Genomic DNA, 18,434 nt, shown 5'->3' on the forward strand with positions numbered 1-18,434 from the left:
AAAGATAACGCTGGCCATTCAAAGGAAGTTGTTGCGTGTTTGCATGTGGCAAACATTTTCACGACCACCACATAATTTTTGTGTGTGAACAAAATTATCTTTGGTATCATTTTCTAGAACTGGCGCTCAGTTACATAATGTTAATCCTTCATAGTTCTCTCTTGCAACTTGATTGGATAATGTTGTATTACTTTCAAACAAAAAACATCTAGGAAATTATGTGCCAACTTGCTTGAAATGAATAGCGTTAATGTTACTTGATACAGGAAATACAATTAATTGATTTGTGGCACACTTTTTTAAATTACATACAAAGGAATCAAGTATTTTCCAGTCCATTTTCCAGAGTCATTAGTGTTACAAAATCATTGTCTTATTTGAGTTTGTCAAGTAGAGTCTAAAGTCATCAAATTTGACTTGAACTGACTCGAGTCCACCCCACTGTAATATAAAAAAACTTTTGAATTGGTACTATTATAAATGTGGAATCTCTTACCTGTGATTGTCTTCTTTTCCTTCGTCAGACTATTTGGTGCCCCTCCTGAGCTCCATCTTCATCGTCATCTGGGTCCTCGTGCTGGTCTCCATCTTGCTGTGGTGCATGCGCCGCCGGCGGAAACAGAGCAACCACAACGGCACGTCTTCCACTGGCTCTGAGGACAACACAACCAACAATGTGCGGGAGCAGCTCAACCAGATCAAGAACCCTATAGAGAAGCATGTGGGTCTCACGGTGGCCATCAAAGACTATGAAAACAAGAACTCCATCATTGCCAAAATAAGGACAAATCATCCCGAGGGGGATGAGGACGACAAGGAGAGGCACTTACAGAAGGGCCGCTTTGCCAAACAGCCAGCATACACACTGGTGGAGAGGGACGAGAAGACGCCCATCTCCAATCCCAACTCCACATCCAAACACCCTAATTGGACTAATAAACAGGACAACAGAGACTTGGAGACAGCAAACAGCATAAACAGGATGGACTACATTGTATAGCAGACAGCTGTGTTGCTGAGCAACCAAGCCTGATGCCTTCACACCCCGGTGGTGGGTGGAACGGGGGAGCTTTGGCATGTGTAGTTAGCAAACTGTCATGTCAGTCGTGACCCCACAGTATTTTCAGATATTCCCCGTGTTAATTTAAGTTTTGACAAGCTGGCTTACACTGGCAGTGACAGTTGCTTTGGTTGGCTGGAAACACAAGGCACTGGTATACATTTCACTGTAGAACTAGTTGCAAAAGTGTCCTCCTTTGCATTTCATTTCCCTTTTTTTTAAATTTAGTGGACACATGGAAGGGGCTCCTGGTGTAATTGTTGTACAATGACTAAAACAACCGACGTGTTCAACGCTAGAGCTAATTATTTTTAGTATGTGTTTGAATTCTTTCTAGTTCTGTTTGGAGAAAGTGCCTTTTCAGCTTTAGACTTCAGCAACTGTCAGATGAGAAAAAAAGATCAACTTTATTATTTATTTTTATTTTGGGGGGCTGAGCAGGGGGAGGGAGGGGTTCAATGTCAGCAGTTGCTGCCAATATGAAGAATTTATGTCGATTTAGAACATGTAGATATGTACATTTTTTTATTAATCATTGTGTATATTTGATTTATTAACTTAATAATCAAGAGCCTTAAGATATCATTCCTTTTTATTTATATGTCCTGTCTAGTTTGAAGGTTTTGATAGCTGTGGAAGCCTACCATTTCTTTCAATGACTTAATTTTCAACGCATTCTATAAAAGCCAAATTTCAAAGAAGACAAAGGATGGGCACTTTTGGCCTGAAACACTTTTTTTTCTCCACACTCTTGACATTTCATTACTTGTTGCCAGGACCTTGATTGAAGGCAAGTGAGGTTAGGACAACAGAAGATCCCAGGCTGCTGCGAGGGATGGACATGGTGGCAGACATATTGCTTGCCACTAATGGATAAATACTTAAGGGAACAAAAATCCTTCAGCAGCTACAGTTTAACCCATTGACATATTTCAAAAGGCTGTCAAAATCCACCAACTTGCAAGGCAAGTCACATCAATACGACACGCCAGAATTCCCATCTGCTTTAGTCAGCGTAATATCATAAGCTAGACCACAAGTACTTGAACAGTAGGGGGGCGATGGGATCACTGTAGAATCAGATACAATACACTGCATTGCTCTGCAAGAGTCTGCTTTGTTTCTGTGCAAAATTAGTTTGGGTTTTTTTTTTTTTTTAAATGAGGCTCTTAAAGACAGACATGTTTTATCTCATTTGTTAACCCTTTGAGATCATGGCAACATTTTTGTTCTATTTTTGACTTTGTGTTATGAACTTGAGAATTATGTGTTGATCTGGCAATATATTTTTGAAAGTCATATTTATTAAATATTTTGTATGAAAAGAGAATTAAAGTTGTCTTTGTTCTGGAGAGCGAGTTAAGAGTCTGTCTGTGATGCATCAAGCCAAACATGTCAGAGCATATGAAAGGTTTCTCATGCAGCTGGCGTGGGAACTGCCGCTGGAGAGACATCATAGACTTGAGCAAGATCTCTGTCCAAATGTGTTTACAGCTAATTACGTTGTAGCAAGCCATCCTCGTATTAAGCCAATCCTGGAGAACCAAAATACCCTCGCTCCTTATGATCCTCAGACAATGTTGCCCTTGTTGGTCTGGTTTAAGTAGCGGGCTTAACTAAAACCGTTCAAACTAGCAGGCGTGAGAAGTTTTAGAGTTGGACTGATTTTAAGACATACATCTCTGCAGAATCTGTTTAAAAGGATTAAATCCAAAGCCAGAGATTATCGACACCTCTTAAGGATGGCCTTAAACGATACGAGGACTTAAAACAGTCGGGTCAGTTTCACTAATCCACCGTGTCATCTCTTGTCTTGATATGAACAGAATTGGCTCCTGCTCGTGACTCATCTCAGGTTACACCCGCTAATACAGACATAGTGGGAGCAGAGAAGCACTGGTTTATAAGGAACATCACTGTTGGACAGACCTTCACTGTCAAATTGCCATGAGCAGTCTTGACTGTGTGGGAGGAAAACAGTGTGTAAAGATCTACATTTTATTTTATGCTTGCTCCTTCCAGAAAATTATCAAGGAAAAACATTTATTTTTATCATAAAATGTCCTTCCAGTAAAATAAAAAATAAAACATGACAACATTATGTCATCTGATAGGACTTCTTGGGCTTTACATGAGAGTCTGAGTGACTGTCGGCCCCTGGCTGTCCCGCGCTCTCTCTGTGTTACAGCCAACTGAGTGCTCCGAACAGTGCAGTGTTGGGGCGACGACAGCGGCTACATTTTAACCTGTGATACTGTAGACGTCCTGTTACTCCCACATAAAACCACTAATACTTCAATACTGCTCATATACCCACACATATTTGGTTCTGGTTCAACGTAAAAGCTGCATAATACCCTCAAATTTAGAGATACATTTCAGGTGCTTAGCAACTAAGCATTGAGCAAATTGTATATGAATGAAATCTTAACTACAAAAGTACATTTTTGAGAATGGGGTGATGAAATAAATCTGGAAACAGCAATCAATCACAGCAGAGCTTCGGCGGGGAAACTGGACAGTTTTCAGACACGTAGGAGCCAGTATTTCAGACTGAAAGCCATGACGTACTGCATGGCTCCTGCCTGTCTGAAATCCCCAATCTTTAACACAAAACCAAATCTAAACTCCAATTAAAGGTTTTTGACTTTCATTTGCGAGCCTCTCTTGACCACCACTACTTATGGGTGGAGGCAAAGTCTGTTTCAAGTATTTGACAAAGCGTAACTCAAATGCTCATGTATCAATTGCCATAATGTGTTCAACATTTGATCTGTTTGTGTGTGTGTGTGTGTGTGTGTGTGTGTGTGTGTGTGTGTGTGTGTGTGTGTAGTGTATGTACAGCTCATGTGAAAAGAACAGATATTGTAGTAGAATATAACACGTGTACAAATGCAAGTCATGTGAGGTAAACATGTAGCCCAACAATATCATCTCTATCTCTGTGGCGTCAGGCATCTTTACTGTAGCTTGTCTCTCCCCCTCAGGACCTCTTCAGTCGTCGTAATCTGGAGGTTCTGGGCACATTTTCACTCCCCTCCTCTCCGAGTGTGGATCTGGAACTAATAGAGGAGCCTGAGGATGCAGGCTTGACAGATAGGCCCCTCAGACTTGCGGCCAGCCTGTTTTGGTTTGTCTGTGCCGTGTTATTGCTTGTGAGGGGGAGCCTCTGGGCCCGTTTCCCTGGAGTAAGCAGCTCTACTTCCAGTGTGGTTTTCTTGCGCTCGGAGACTGGGAAAGCCTTGGATTCTGCCTTGGCTTCGACGAGGGGAAGGGGCGGCAGAGGAAGAAGGTCATGCTTGGATGTTTGTGTGGAGCACTCGGTGAAGTGAGTTTGCATTGTGGCTGGAGGTCTTCCAAGGCACGTCCTCTTGGCCCTCTGTGGGTGAGGGTCTTCCCCCGCATCGCTTGGCTTGTACCTCTTGCTCTTTCTTGTCTCCTGACTGATTTCATGTTGGCAGAAATCTGCTGAGGCCCCATTCGGGTTGATGCTGTCTGGGGCACTGCTCTCAGTCTGATGCTCTTGGGTCAGGCTCTGTTTCAGAGCAGTCCCAATCTGAGCCATGGCTTCCTTTAAGGCAGTGGGGCAAGGCACCTCGGCGTCCCCCTCTGGGAGGGCCTTCTGTCCAGAGCTGGCCTCTTTTGGACTTGATTCTGGCCCTCCAGCTTTTAGTTCTCCTCTTTGGTTTTTAGGATGTGCTTTCTGGTCAATCTGCTGTTCCTCCATACTGGATCCACAGAGCTCTCGCTGGACACTAGCTTGCTTAGCTCTGAAAAAGTTAAAAGGATGAGAGGATATGAACAGATATTTGAGTGTCCTCTCTGACTGGTGGGGTCGGAAAGTTCTGCATTAGATCATACTTACATCTTTTGAAGCACAGTTTTCTTTGTTTTTGTGGGGCTGTTGAAGGGCTCTTGGGTTTCTCCCACTCTGGAAAAATATTCCGATCGGCTTTGTTCGCTCAGTTCGGTCTAAAGAGGACAAACAGAATCGGTGTAAACAAAAAATATTATTTTTGGCATTCCCTGCAAAGGTTTGGCTCCACAGCAGACTGCTGTCATCATCTGGCATGGCTGGACGTTAAAAAACATTCACTAGACTGCTGTGAAAATGATAAGATAGTGAATACAATTACAAGTCAAAATAATCCAATATGACAAACAGATAAATGTATCCTCCTGACTCTCCTAAATTCCAAATAATGTGGCTGCCTCACTATTTAAACTACAGTATGATATGGTACAAGAGGAATGTTTTCTTTAATGCCTTTAGAGACACCCCAGCTGGCACAAATAATTAGTCCCCCACTTAATACTGTCCAAAGCAACCACCTCAAAGGCTTTCAGGAAAAAAATCATTGGCTTGTCATAGTGTGACGTGCGTTTCACAGCCTCTGCTGTCTGAGACTTGGAGTGGTGCTTACAGCCTGAGGCACGATTACTAAATGGTGAAACCATGTTGACAAGTCAAAACAGCGATTAAAGAAGGATCCTTAATAAGATGACAGAGTAAGGCAGAGGAAAAATACAGCTGACGCAGAAGGGAAAATGCTAAAAAGGGGCTACAAAGCGTCTCAGAGGAGAGAGGATAAGATAAAACAAGTTAGTGAAAGTAGCCTTGTGGTTAGTAGAATCTAGCAGTACTTTGAGTTGCTGGATTAAATGCAGACTACTCTGTATGTTTGAGCTGCTATAGAAGTACTTTCATATTGGCTAAAACGGTTAACTACGGGTTGAAAGTTCAATAAACCCACAAACAAAGGGGACTCACTGAGGCAGAACAGGGAATGGGCCAAAGATTGGATCTCACCAACGTGTGCCCTCAACGGGCCACTAATGAAGGTTAATCACAGGTCTTTTCCTTGGCTGACCTAGAACAGACTCTGGATTTATGAGAGAACAAGAGACGCTGGTGGTAAATTGAGCAGAACTTTGAGGTTGAGAGCCCGACAAGTTATTGAAAATTAATTGGGAGAATACCAGAGTAGCTCTGGTTTCCAGATTAAGCTGAAATATGTTTGTTTAACCAGAAGAAGGAGGATAAAGAGCTTCATGATTTAAGTGACACACTGTAAACTAATAAGTATAAAAGTCTACAGTGATGTGCAGCTCTATGAGGCTGTAAACTTCAGGCACAGCGGTGCTTTGAACGACATCCCAACATCAGCATGCTAACAACAAGGAGTTGTCTTCAAGTCTGAAAAGTAAAGCCAATGTGGAAGTGCCTCAAACCTGCATTCTTTCTTTCAGGAGACAACTCTACTGGTTACAAAAAGAAGTCAGATTGTACGCAAGTTTAAACAAAAATGACCCTATTTTTCACTTGATTTTTTTACCTGAAAGAACCATTTCCTAACGTGTTTATGGCTTCAACCACTACTTTCAGGTCTTCAGTACAGCATGAATGCATTTTGGAAATGATGGTCCCAGAGCTGCTACCACCACGCTGTCCTCAAGCTCAGATTGACACCTTTATTCTCCACAGCTACACCCCCATGTCAAAATGTGGTCAGTTCAAGAGGTGAAACAATCCATCAATCTGGATCAGTATATCGATTCAATGAGTAATAATCCACTATCATTGATGCACAGTGAAAACATAGATCCATATCATCCTCTTTCGGATATGCCTTTATTTTGAAATTCTGTATCACAGTCAACAGTGGCAGGCAGTCAGTATTTTTGCAGGTATTTCATGATAAAAAGTGCAATTTTATATTAAAAACTTGACCTGATGATGGCGCTTAATGAAGAGTTAAGGGATAACCAATTCATCAATTCCATAACTGAGACATTTCAGTCTAAAACAAATATCAACATTATAGTAGGACTCAAGGAAAAGGCTTAGGAAAGATAAAAGTCAGTAAGATCTAGCCTCTGGGACAAGGTTTTCTGCTACTCCACCGAGAAGATGAAAAATTATGGAATTATTTGAATTGCTGGTGGCACAAGTTGAAAAGTGAGGGGTTCACCAAAGTCATTAGAATTCATCATATGGCGACCATGCATGCATGCACCAAATTTTATGGCAGTCCATGCAGAATTTGTTGAGGGAATTAGGTCTGGACCAAAGTGGTGGACCCACTGACTGAAAGACACTACTATCCATGGAGCCATGCCGCTAGCTGAAAACACTCAGTAGACTACTGCCGTGGGAAAATACAACCAGACAGAAGTTAAATCTTGTAAAATCAAGGTTGTGGTCACTGTTTGTTTAATATCAGCCATTTTTCAGATCATTACTATTCCATAAACTGGTTGGTAAAATGATCAATGTGCACTCTAAGACAGGGGAAAGCCAATGTGGTAAGCTCTGGCCTCCATTAAAAGAGAAAAATCGTTAATGTGCTCTCCCACATGTCATGATACCAGTGACAACATATGACCCGACACACAGGAGGAAGTACTAATCGTCCCAAGCTGCAAGGGCAAACTGAGGCGTTGTGGCTTTGCATTGGGTGTTGAGACCTAACTGCACTCTGGTCTGTGGTGTGGCGGACGGAATAAAGAGGCCAGACAGAGGGAGGGGAGTGAATAAGGAGGCTGGGCAACAAGGAAGTAGGCGGAGATGACAAGAAACAAGGGACAAGATACAACAGAGTGAAATCGGAGAAAGAGAAGGGAGAACAACAAAAGAAGAGGCACCCCCCAGAGTCATATCGTCTGACCTCAACAGTCTCTCCAGCATGCCCACAAACACAAGAATCCACACACAGGAAGTTCTCCACAGGCTGCCCTTTGTGCAGAGATGGAGTCATGCTACAGTGTGGGCAGAGGGTTCAGTCTTTACGCTCTCTCATACCCAGAGCTACAGCTAGCATTTGGATTTGGGACAGTGACACACATACAAACTTGCATTTGTTACGCACTCGCACACCCACCCCAACAACAACAATTCTGAGAAAGATGTGGGTGCCATCATTTGCATCGCAAGGCCTTGATATGTATTCTCATCTGTTTAATATGAATAAATGCTGTTTGAAAATGAACTTGAAAGAAAAATCAACAAAAAGCCAATGGGAGGTTCTCTGGGAAAGTTTTGTGCCTTTCTGTTCCTGTCGGTACGACTTCAAAAGAGCAGGAGATGGAGAGAGTGAAAGAACAGAGTGATGGAGAGGAAGGAGCATGAAGAGAGGAAGAGGTGGGATATACATAGAAAGTGGAAGGAGAAAGACAGACAGAGAGATGGTGCATGAATTATTATCACCAGGGGTCCAGAAGTTGGATATTCTGGGTATAGCTACTAAAGAAGAAAGCAGAGGGATTAAAGACGGAGAGGGGGAGAGAATAAAAGAGAGTAAGCTGGTGCACGAACAACATTATAATCGTCACAAGCTCTGTGGATAAAACAGTAAGTATTGTGTGGGAACCGAGGTGGCCTAATCTTGTACGGAATGATGCAAACTCCCAATAGCTGGAGAGCGTCCCATGGAACAGGAGGGAGGGATGGTGGTAAATAAGAACTTCTACCCGCCCGCTGCCGCCACTACCTCTCCCTCAGCAACAAGGATTTAACCCCCCCACCGCCAGCCAGTCTGCTCGCCCCCACACAGAGCTGCAAAACACTTCTCGTGATGCAACACGTGGAGCAGACCAACAGTGCCCTCCCTGGCCCCGGAGCCTCCAAAACAACATGGCTCCACCACGGGAGCTGCAACAAGACAGCACATCTGGATGTCGGATTATAAAGATAAGCCTGGCAAAAGGGCAAGCTTAGCAAAGAGTATGAATCATTTTGGTTTAAAAGGATACCAGTACAGATTATTATAGCTTGAACCAACTCTGAATGACTCCTGGAAACAACATCAAAAAGATAACTGACTACAGGGTCCATAAAATACAGGGAATGAACACTTTCTCCTCTGCCATCTAAGATAAGGTAGGAACACAGACAGGAAGATTATGTTGGTTATCTTTTAAGGCAGCTGCACTTGAAAGTTATCCACTGATATGGCCAAAAAGTCTCTCAGTAGTCTAAAATACTGCACTGCAGCATAGGATGGCAAAACCCCTCTCCAAAGACATTTCTTATTTAGTAATCTTACACTCTGCTGACATACAGTGGAGATTTGCTCTGAATAATCAACATTACCGAATAGATTGCCCTAGGGATGATGTTTTTCTGTAAGCTAACATGAAGGTTATCATCGCCCTGGTTCCCTCGCCAAAAAGCCGATGAGACTTTTCTGATGCATTTTGGATCATTGCAGTAAATAAGCTCTGTTGCAAACAAATGTTTACAATACTTAAATCCTTTGTTCAGAATAATCTTCATAAATAAACACCACCTTCAGGGTTTTGTAAGGCCTAAATGCAATTGCCATAGGAAAAAGCTGATGTTAGGCTATGAAATAAATACACAACAGTCGCATGATGTAATGTTACCACCACAGCAAGGCAGTAAAGCCGTGTTCGGCATGGTGATGTTCTGTAGTCTGTAGTCGACTTTTAGCAACGTTTAGCCGTTATTAAGACACATAAAATCTTTAAAGTGGGGTATTTACTGAAATATTTTACGTTGCAGAACAAAAAGTGAAAGTCTCTTCATCTTGTGTTAACCACAGACCTTATTTTAGGTATCTAACCAAAAACCCATCCAAAAAAACAACTGGTTTTGAGACAAGGATACCAGGAATGCCAACTAATTTCCTGGTTTTAGGACTCATTCCTGGGGCACTCTGTCTTTCAAAGGCTCAACCATTGCCATAGTTATCAATGTCCAAATCAGTATATGTGAGTTTTTTGGGACTGTTTAATGGCATGTGTTAGATGTTAGCTGCAGCTGCGTAGCTTGTGCTTATCGGGCAGACGTTGAACCGACGGTTTATGTTGCTGTTCGTGTTCATGTCCAACTTTTGGCTGAGATACTGCAACATGAGGCAACACAGCAGGGAACTTTTATCGCTTCTAGTTTCCTGATGTTGGTTTGGTGTGTCTGGGCCTTAAAAATTGTATTTGGGACAGCCCTAGAAAAGCAGTCAGCTTTTCAGGGACCAAGAATTGCAGGCTTTTTTCTGCAGCTTGACAACAATACATTTTTTAAATGAATCCCATTGGTTTTCCAAGGATTTTTAAGGGAGGTCAAAAGATCTTTCTTAACCCATCATGGAGCCTATGCAAACTTTTAACTGAAGTTAAAACACGAAAATTTCCAGAGGAAAACAACAAAAAAAAAACAAAAAGACAAGTCAGAAAATAGGTCAGCATGGAAAGCTCCGATCAACCATCAACTCGTACGGTATTTGCTTGTGATCTTCCACAGTGGATTGTTTGTTCTTGGATTACTCCAATGTCCCTGTATCTCACCCAACAATCACAAAACGAATGAAATTCCGTCTTCTATAGCCCGTTATTCACTTATCTGTCACAAGATAATGATTCATACCACTTGAAATGAATGAATCCCTAAAAGTATTCGAGTTATTAAAAAAAATGAGTTTATTCAAAGGAAAGCCTCTGAACACTTATGATGGCACAACTAAATATACAAAATCCTTAAACTGGCACCAAGAAGCAACATTACTGTTAAACTGTCAGGGCAGAAATACCTCCTGCAGAGATGTTCGTGAAACTAGTCCACAAATTCCTCCCCTATCCCTCCTCCCACCCTGCTCCCAGAGAGGAAACATGCCCTGTTTGTCTAAGCTCACCACATCTTCCCTGAAACAAAGTCAACAAACATGCATGGGCACATACTTGTCTAAAATAGAGGACAGTTCTTATGCTTGAACAATGACAAACGTTGTGGGATCCACCCATGTGTAAGGATTAAGACAAGCTGTTAACTGTTTGGATTCACTTTGTGCAAATCAATGAAAGCAGCTTTGAGACAGGATGGAATGGAGGGACATGATAGTGTGCTGTAAAGAGATCACAGCCGTGTATTTGGCCTTGGAGGAGAGGAGATCAGCAGACACTGGAGGCTTGGGAAAGCGCTGCTGCTAGCTGTTGCGAGCTGTGAAGAACAGAGGCGTGCTGAGGTCATGAGTAAACACACAGGCTCGTCCACAGCTCAGAAGAAGGGGGGACTGGAAACACATCTGCTCTGCCTTTGATCCAAACTTCTGCGGCCCAGCACGCCACTCACCTCAGCTGCCCACTCTGTGCCTGACTAGAAAACATCGGCCACAATCCTAAACACTAGCTCTTCCTTCCCATGCTGCCCTTGTCACTGTTGGTGCTGACTCACAATAGGAGCAACTTTTCATGAGGGACTTGAATCTTAAAATGTCAAGAAAAAAAACATTGGCCCAGAGATGCCTTTTGTTTGCTTTCCATGCAAAAGCAGCTGTTTCTATGGCGCTACCTCTGCAGAGTGAGGTTGCATTAGTATACCTATTTTATGGTAGCTGTGTTATGAAAATGACGGTCATATATCATGTACAATTGGTTATTTATGGTATTAAGGGGGTGCAACCGGAAAGAGAATCTCACCTACACATGCACTGCCTGTCAGACATTTACATTTTACACAAAAAAGTTTCAATTATGATTAAATTGTTTCTAATGAAACAAGTACATCAGGCTGACATGAGACTATTAATGTATCAAATATCATTTACAGTTGCCCCCACAGATGAGGTGAATGTCAGAATAGATCGAATCAACATCTCTAGACATTACAGTCATGACTTTAAAAGAGTCAGCATGCTCAAACCAAAGCCCTTGTAAGATGCTTGAACAGCATCTGAAACCCTCTCCTTTATTCTAATATTAAAATTGGATTTTTGGGAACTGACGTTCACACTGACTTTCACCAGTTTTCAGAGTGGCCGTTTGAAAATGCTAGAAACACTTTTGCCTTGAAACGTGATTGGGCAGCATGTCGTACAATCTGGTTTGGTTTCAGCTTACATACTCCTGTGATTAGGATTTGGGGGGATATACTGGCAGAAATGAATATAATATCGATAACAATTTTTTCATCAATGGCTAATCACCTGAAACTAAGAATCGTGATTTTTTTTCTTAGAGTGAGCCATTTATATATAACTATGGCGCGGGTTCTTTCCCATGAAGTATGCTGTGTTGTTTCTACAGTGTTCACATCGCAAAAAACTATACTTCAGGGTGCTTGAAAATGCAGCTTACCATTACCTGCATTAACTAATTCATGTGGCCACTGTGGGGGCAGGTAGTGTACAGTGAGTTTATCAGATCTATTTGCTAAAAAGAGATGCTTGCTGCAGTTGGAAATAGTGTTTATGTGAGCTGTGAGACTGAACCAAAACAGTAAAACTGTGGTCAGAGACGCTTTGTAGACAAACACTTTGTAAGGTTGAGGGGAACTGCAGAGTTGGGTGATAACTCAACATGCATTTTATATATTTTAGCTGACCTTTACTGTGTGTTTTACACTATGTTGCCAGAATGAGCGGAATTTTTATTTCAGTGCAATACAACGTTATAACCAAAAGTTTGCTCATATCTTGTTGATGGGTTTGGACTTTAAACAAACCCATACACATTACACAAAGAGATTTGATCCACTGTTGATATAGAATTATTGATAACTACAGACAACAAAATTAGTTTCTGTAGGATTTTTCTGCACAAAACATCTACACACCTCAACCAAAAAATGCATGTTTTGGTATTAACATAAATTAACAAAAATCAATAATAATTGGTATCCTAGTTCCTTCTACACAACTGGAAATGACTAAATCTCACCATCTACTCTTCTAACCAAACCACAGCTGAAAATATGACTAATAAAAGTTCACAGTGTACAAGAGACATACAACATGCTCAAGCGTGGGACATTGGCCTTCACAGGACAAAAGGCCAACCATGATGTCACCTTAGTTCCCTCACAACATAACCCCCTGACCTTCTGAGAAGTGCTAATTTGATGAGTCTACATTTCCACTGCGGTTTAGGATTTTTGCTCAACAAGTCACACAAACTGAATCCTAACAACAAAACCGAAACCTCCCTAAATACAGGGTAACGTGGCATTTTTTTGGGCCTTGCAGGCCTCGTGCTGTCAAGAATTGTGAAATAAAAGACCCCTTCCAAAGCATATGACCAATTTTGACATAGAACTCCATTATTTTTAGACAGCAACATCATTATGCCTTACATCAGTTGTGACTCACTGCATAAGCTTTTTTTTTTCTTAGATCGTCAACTTTCTTGGCAACACCAAAACTGAAAAAAACTCAGTTTCTGACAAATTAGAACAGAAAAGAAGGATGTAAACAAATAATTGCTTTTGTCATGTGAAAAACTTTAGCCCCTCTGTCTGGTATCTTTCCCTTATAAACCACGTTAGAGGTTGGGCTAGTGAGAGCTCCACCACAAGACTCCCACCCTCCAATTCCCTCTGCTTGTACTGTATGAGCCCAGAGAACCACATCCTGAGGAGAGGAACGCAATCGACAGCATTGCCTCCTTGAACTGGAAAATTGGTTACACAATCTGAACTTTTCACTGACGACTGTGTTGCTCCACTAAAAATATTACAATCACTGCTTTCATTGGAAGCCAAACTGTGGAGAGTGCAGAGACATTTCAAAGGGAAACAATAGCAAAAAACCCATAGAAAAACAGCAGGCCACTGATCATGGGATGTGATGGGAGAGATGTCTGTCCTTGATGTGAGTGCCAAGGTGAGAGGCTCCACCGCCATTTCTCAGAGTACTCTTGGGAGTTTGGAACCAAATGAGCCCTGGCCAATGGATAGTTGTCCGTAATATGAATGGACAAGAAAGAACTACAGTAGTAGGTCTTATGACACAAGCGACAAGAGTACAACACAACATACACAGCCTGGACTCTTTTAGGGAAAAACCCACTGAACCCAACTTTATCTGAGTCCATTCAATCAAGGCACATGACATTTAACTGCACACAATCACATTAACTGAATCCTGCCTTAAAAACCCAAACAATGTCCGTCTACCAGAATGATGAAGAGTGCTGAGGTAGCTCTCATGACCCATGAATGGTATGTTGTAAAATATAGAATGTGATACATAAGTGATGTATTAAACGTTCACACTTACAGTAAGGAGGTTAAAGGTTCAGTAAGTAAATTTTTACATGCATTAACTGCTTTTATTGCCAATGGGTAATCAGGTTGTAACCTAAATAACTTACAAACCTGCCAAAACTGAGACCTTTCCAGACTTTCTGGGTTGCCTCCAACAGCCTGTGGACTGATTTCTATCGAAAGGACTTAAGACAAATTTTCAGGGAAAATCCAAAGCAAGTGACACTATGCAAGGCCCCAAGTGTCTGCTTCTATTCTACAGTATGCAACAGTAGCTAACGCTAGTTTAGATATGGAGTCCGCTAACGTCAACAAACAACAGGCACCCACTAAACAAAGAGTACACACATGCAGTGTTTTCATGATATACAGTATGCATCAGTGGCTTAGGGTTTACATTTGCTTAATTTGAGTTGCTGCAGCTGTTGACTGAAGGTTCACTTCTGGACCTGCTGTCTGCTCTCCTCCTGCCAAAGGTACGCTGGCTTTATTTTGTCTGATTTGTTTTGGGGTCTTTTCTTTTCTTTTTTCTTTCTTATAATTGTAAGTGTTTTTGTTTTTTTTTTTTTCAGAATATATATTTTTAAATTAGATATGTTGGGTGTTATATTTTTCTTTTTTTATAATTTAGATTTTTTGGGGGTGTTTTTTTTATTTTTTACTTTTTTTTTTAGATAATTATGAGTTTATTAAGCATTTTGTTTTTTGAATTTTCTGCATTGGGTACTTTTACTTTTCATACTTTTAGTACCTTTTCTGATTATACTTGCTTTAATCAGACTTTTACTTGTAAGATAGTATTTTCATGTTGTGGTATTAGTACGTTTACTATAGTAAATGATCTGCATACTTCTTCCACCACTGGTCACACTACCGTTTTGGCCGTTACCCAAGTGCTTGCCTGTTCCAACAGAGTATGTTTGCAAGTCACAGGATGCTGACTGATTTTCTGAAAGTTACATACAACCCCAGGATTATATAAGATGAATATTAAGTTCTGACAATGTCAACATGGACTGCAGTGCCACAATAAGCTTAAACAGACGTTGAGTTTTAGCAGTATCTTGACTTTCCCAAGAGCTAAAATGTACAAAATTAGTTTTGGCTTTATCTTTGACTACCCATTAATGTTGAGGTTTACAACAAACCCACGTTTGAGTCTGACAAAAAAAACAACCAAAATTGTACAGCTGGGGTGAATTGGCAGAATATAGGAGCAGGAGCTTTTCGAAGAAGGGGTGACTTTGCAGCTTTGGACCCCACCTCACTCCATCCAACCCCCTGCCACACTCTCTCCTCTGAAAAGCCCTGGCAAGTTATGAGTCCCCCCCACCCCTAACATAATGAGGATCAGCATATATAAAGTGAGAGCACAATTTGGCAACACATCCCTATAATAACACACAGACCCACGCAGGACTTTTTGCCAGGCGACTGGAAGAGGAAATAGAGGAGTATAAACAGCACTCACCGCGGCCAGGCTCGGGTTTCCATGGTGCGCTGAGGCATCCTCTGGACAGCTCACACACACAACATAGCGTTCAGGAAACACACGCAAATCTGAAGGCAGGCAGAGAAACAGTACAGACCATGCTAGTTAATAACGTGGGCTCACCTCTAATTATGAGTCAAAGGCAGACAGAGGGAATTGTGGTGAAGGGTTGAATTTACATCTACAAACACCAAGTATTTACTATTTCTTAGACCAAGGAGAAAATGGCAGTTTACAGATAACTGCTGAACTTTATGAGCCGCATAAACAGCATGAAATATTAGAAAATTTTATGTTAACAGTGGCTCTAGGGGAGTAATAAGACTGTTTCTTCAGCTTCAAAGGCAAAGACCATTGACAACAACAATATTATTACATGTATTATATCACTGTAAATCAGCTGATCTCAACATCCCCAGAAATGGACAGCCAAAATGGCCAATATCTGACCTATAGCCTGTTACACAGACTCCTGGATGTGAAGAAACTGCATAACAATTTAAGTCCAAAATTTATAGCATCACTCCATCTTCTGCAGCAACATGTTTCATGACGGAGTACTTAATGAAACTTACTGATACAGAAGAAAAAAATTATAAAAAAGTAACTTCCTGCGTGAAATACATGACAGAAGTGTTGGAAAAATACTACAATATTCTTCTTCCTGCATTCTTGATCCAGTTAGCTTACCACCCTTTGTTCAAAGGGTTTGCAGCTGTGGCGAGTTTAGACCATAAAAGCTTATATTCCTCCTCAGTGGCCATTTCTAAACACACTGGTTTTACTTTACTTGTGTGGATCAGTGGTTTATAAACACAGCCAACACACACACTTAACTTTGGTTAAGCAGGCACAGAACATGCATATATGTACAACACACTTGCATTGGTGTACACACACACCTTGTGTGAAGTATGTCACGAGGGTGACTACGGATGTCAATGTCAGTATGTTGGTTTGGATGTCAACTGATTTCTCAATAACTACTTGCCACATTAGCATGAGATTTTCAGTAGAAATGTTTGGACTCTGGGGGTGAATTCTCAGCCATTATCAGGCCATAATTTTTACGGTGACATAAAAGTCTAACAGACATAAAACTCTAACAGAGACATTGCGATTAAATTTACTGAAAAAATTGTACTTTCCAGCGGATGAACCCTGTTGATTTCAAATATTCCAAAAGATTTTCTCTTGAGCCACCCCACCCAAGTCAAAATTTTAAGTTTCTAAAATGTTACCTCCTAATAAAACGGGCATATTGCTATGAAATTAGCTGAGCAGCAGCACTGATTGAGCATATTAATTGATTAGTCAATTACAGAAAACTAACTGTCTACTATTTTGATAATCAATTAATTGTTTCAGTCATTGTTCAAGCAAAGATGTCAAACATTTGCTGGTTCTGGCTTCCTAAATGTGAGAACTTGCTGCTCTTCTTTTTTATTTATGATAGTCCATAAAGAGTTTTCCGGTTTTGGACATTTGGTTGGACAAAGGAAGCAGCTTAGGATGCCAATTCGGGCTCTAGGAAATTGTGATGAGCATTTTTTTGTTTGTTCCTCTCAACATTTTTTTAAGTAGGCTAAATCAGAAAATACCACTTTTATCTGACTGGCTAATTATAGCGACAAAGTTCATTTTGACACATAAAACCAGCCCACCACCAGAATAAACACTTTTTAAAGCATCTGTTTTGCAGCTGACTGAATATTTTTATATGACTGGCCCACTATGTACAGCTAACTCAGTGGACCGAATTACACAACCTTTGACCCAAGTAGACTGGGTCTAATTTGATGTGTAACGGACCTGCTGAGAGAAATTGTCATCTCAGTCTGCAGCAGTCAGTGCTGCCTTAACATCCAGGCCCCAAGGGAACAGATATTAACTTTACTGACAGGAAGAGAGCCATGTTGGTCCCATGAAAAGGTGGCCAAGGGTCACAGGCACTAGATGGGCCATGGAGATAGATTCTCACTGCCCTCCATAGACAAGCCCTCCAACCCTTCCCTCTTCCACTCTCAGTAGCCTCTCAGGGGAACCACTTAATGGCTGCCTGTTCTCTACAACACCCTGAGCAGGTAGGGACAGGACATAAAAACAAGTGAGGGGGAGAAAAATCAACATGCAGAGCACAGATGACTTGCTCTTTCTGTGGGAAATCTGACTGAGTACGAGTCATTAAGAAGTCTATTTCTGATTCATTTAACTGGGAAATGATTCTTTGAAAACATGAAGATTACGTACCCCCGTAGAGCTGCTTGACAATGCATCTGAGGTTGAAGTGTCGCTTCAGAAAATTGGCGACCAGATTGAAGTTTTTGCCTATAAAAACAAATACAAAAGACATACAGTTAAGGGTAAAAAGACAGAAAGTCGGCTATTTAGATCATCAATTGCAGTGCCATCACTTGACTTTGATTGCTTCAAGTAGAGCAGTTGTTTTTTGTTTGGTTTTTTTTGCAAGTCACTGTGCACCTCTGGGGACATTTTTGGTCCCCAGATTTTGCTGCAGAGTGAACATTCTTGACTTTTACTCTACTCTTTGCTAAAGACAGATGCTGACACGACATAGCGGCACAGAGGAAGAGAGAGTCTGGCTTTTGTTTGATATCCAGCGTCGACAAAAAATATTGTTGCACACCTCAGACCCATCGTTAGCGCAGTTTACGAGTTTACTACATCTTGTGAGTGCTGATATCATGCTGTCTGAACGTTATGCTGAACTCCGTTAAAACTTTATATGGGAAAACAAGGAACCATTGAATATTCGTACTGAACAGCCGAACCTGCTTTGACTGACACATCTGAGCCGGGTACAGCCCTTGTGGATACAATGACTAATTTGGTAAAGGAAAATAATAAAACTGCTACTGGTAAAT

General features: G+C 41.3%; 2 protein-coding genes across 3 annotated transcripts in view; one reads left to right on the forward strand and one right to left on the reverse strand.

The window, feature by feature from the left end:
• The window catches only part of jag1b (jagged canonical Notch ligand 1b), a 50,464-nt gene extending 48,052 nt beyond the window's left edge, over positions 1–2,412 (forward strand). The window contains exon 26 of the mRNA XM_042501823.2: positions 525–2,412. Within this exon, the coding sequence (XP_042357757.2) occupies positions 525–1,000 (476 nt within the window). The 3' untranslated portion in view covers positions 1,001–2,412. The remainder of the gene's footprint in view (positions 1–524) is intronic.
• A 30-nt stretch (positions 2,413–2,442) lies between these two features.
• slx4ip (SLX4 interacting protein) overlaps positions 2,443–18,434 on the reverse strand; it is a 40,574-nt gene continuing 24,582 nt past the window's right edge. For both annotated transcript variants that reach the window (XM_088086095.1, XM_042502787.2), the window contains exons 5-8: positions 17,800–17,877; positions 15,529–15,617; positions 4,926–5,032; positions 2,443–4,830 (exon numbers count right to left, since the gene is read on the reverse strand). In XM_088086095.1, the coding sequence (XP_087942221.1) occupies positions 4,044–4,830; positions 4,926–5,032; positions 15,529–15,617; positions 17,800–17,877 (1,061 nt within the window). In that variant the 3' untranslated portion in view covers positions 2,443–4,043. The remainder of the gene's footprint in view (positions 4,831–4,925; positions 5,033–15,528; positions 15,618–17,799; positions 17,878–18,434) is intronic.

The sequence above is a fragment of the Plectropomus leopardus genome, chromosome 13 (assembly GCF_026936395.1).
Source record: "Plectropomus leopardus strain MGB_pleo_1.0 chromosome 13, ASM2693639v1, whole genome shotgun sequence".
In the NCBI taxonomy this organism is placed as follows: Eukaryota; Metazoa; Chordata; class Actinopteri; order Perciformes; family Serranidae; genus Plectropomus; species Plectropomus leopardus.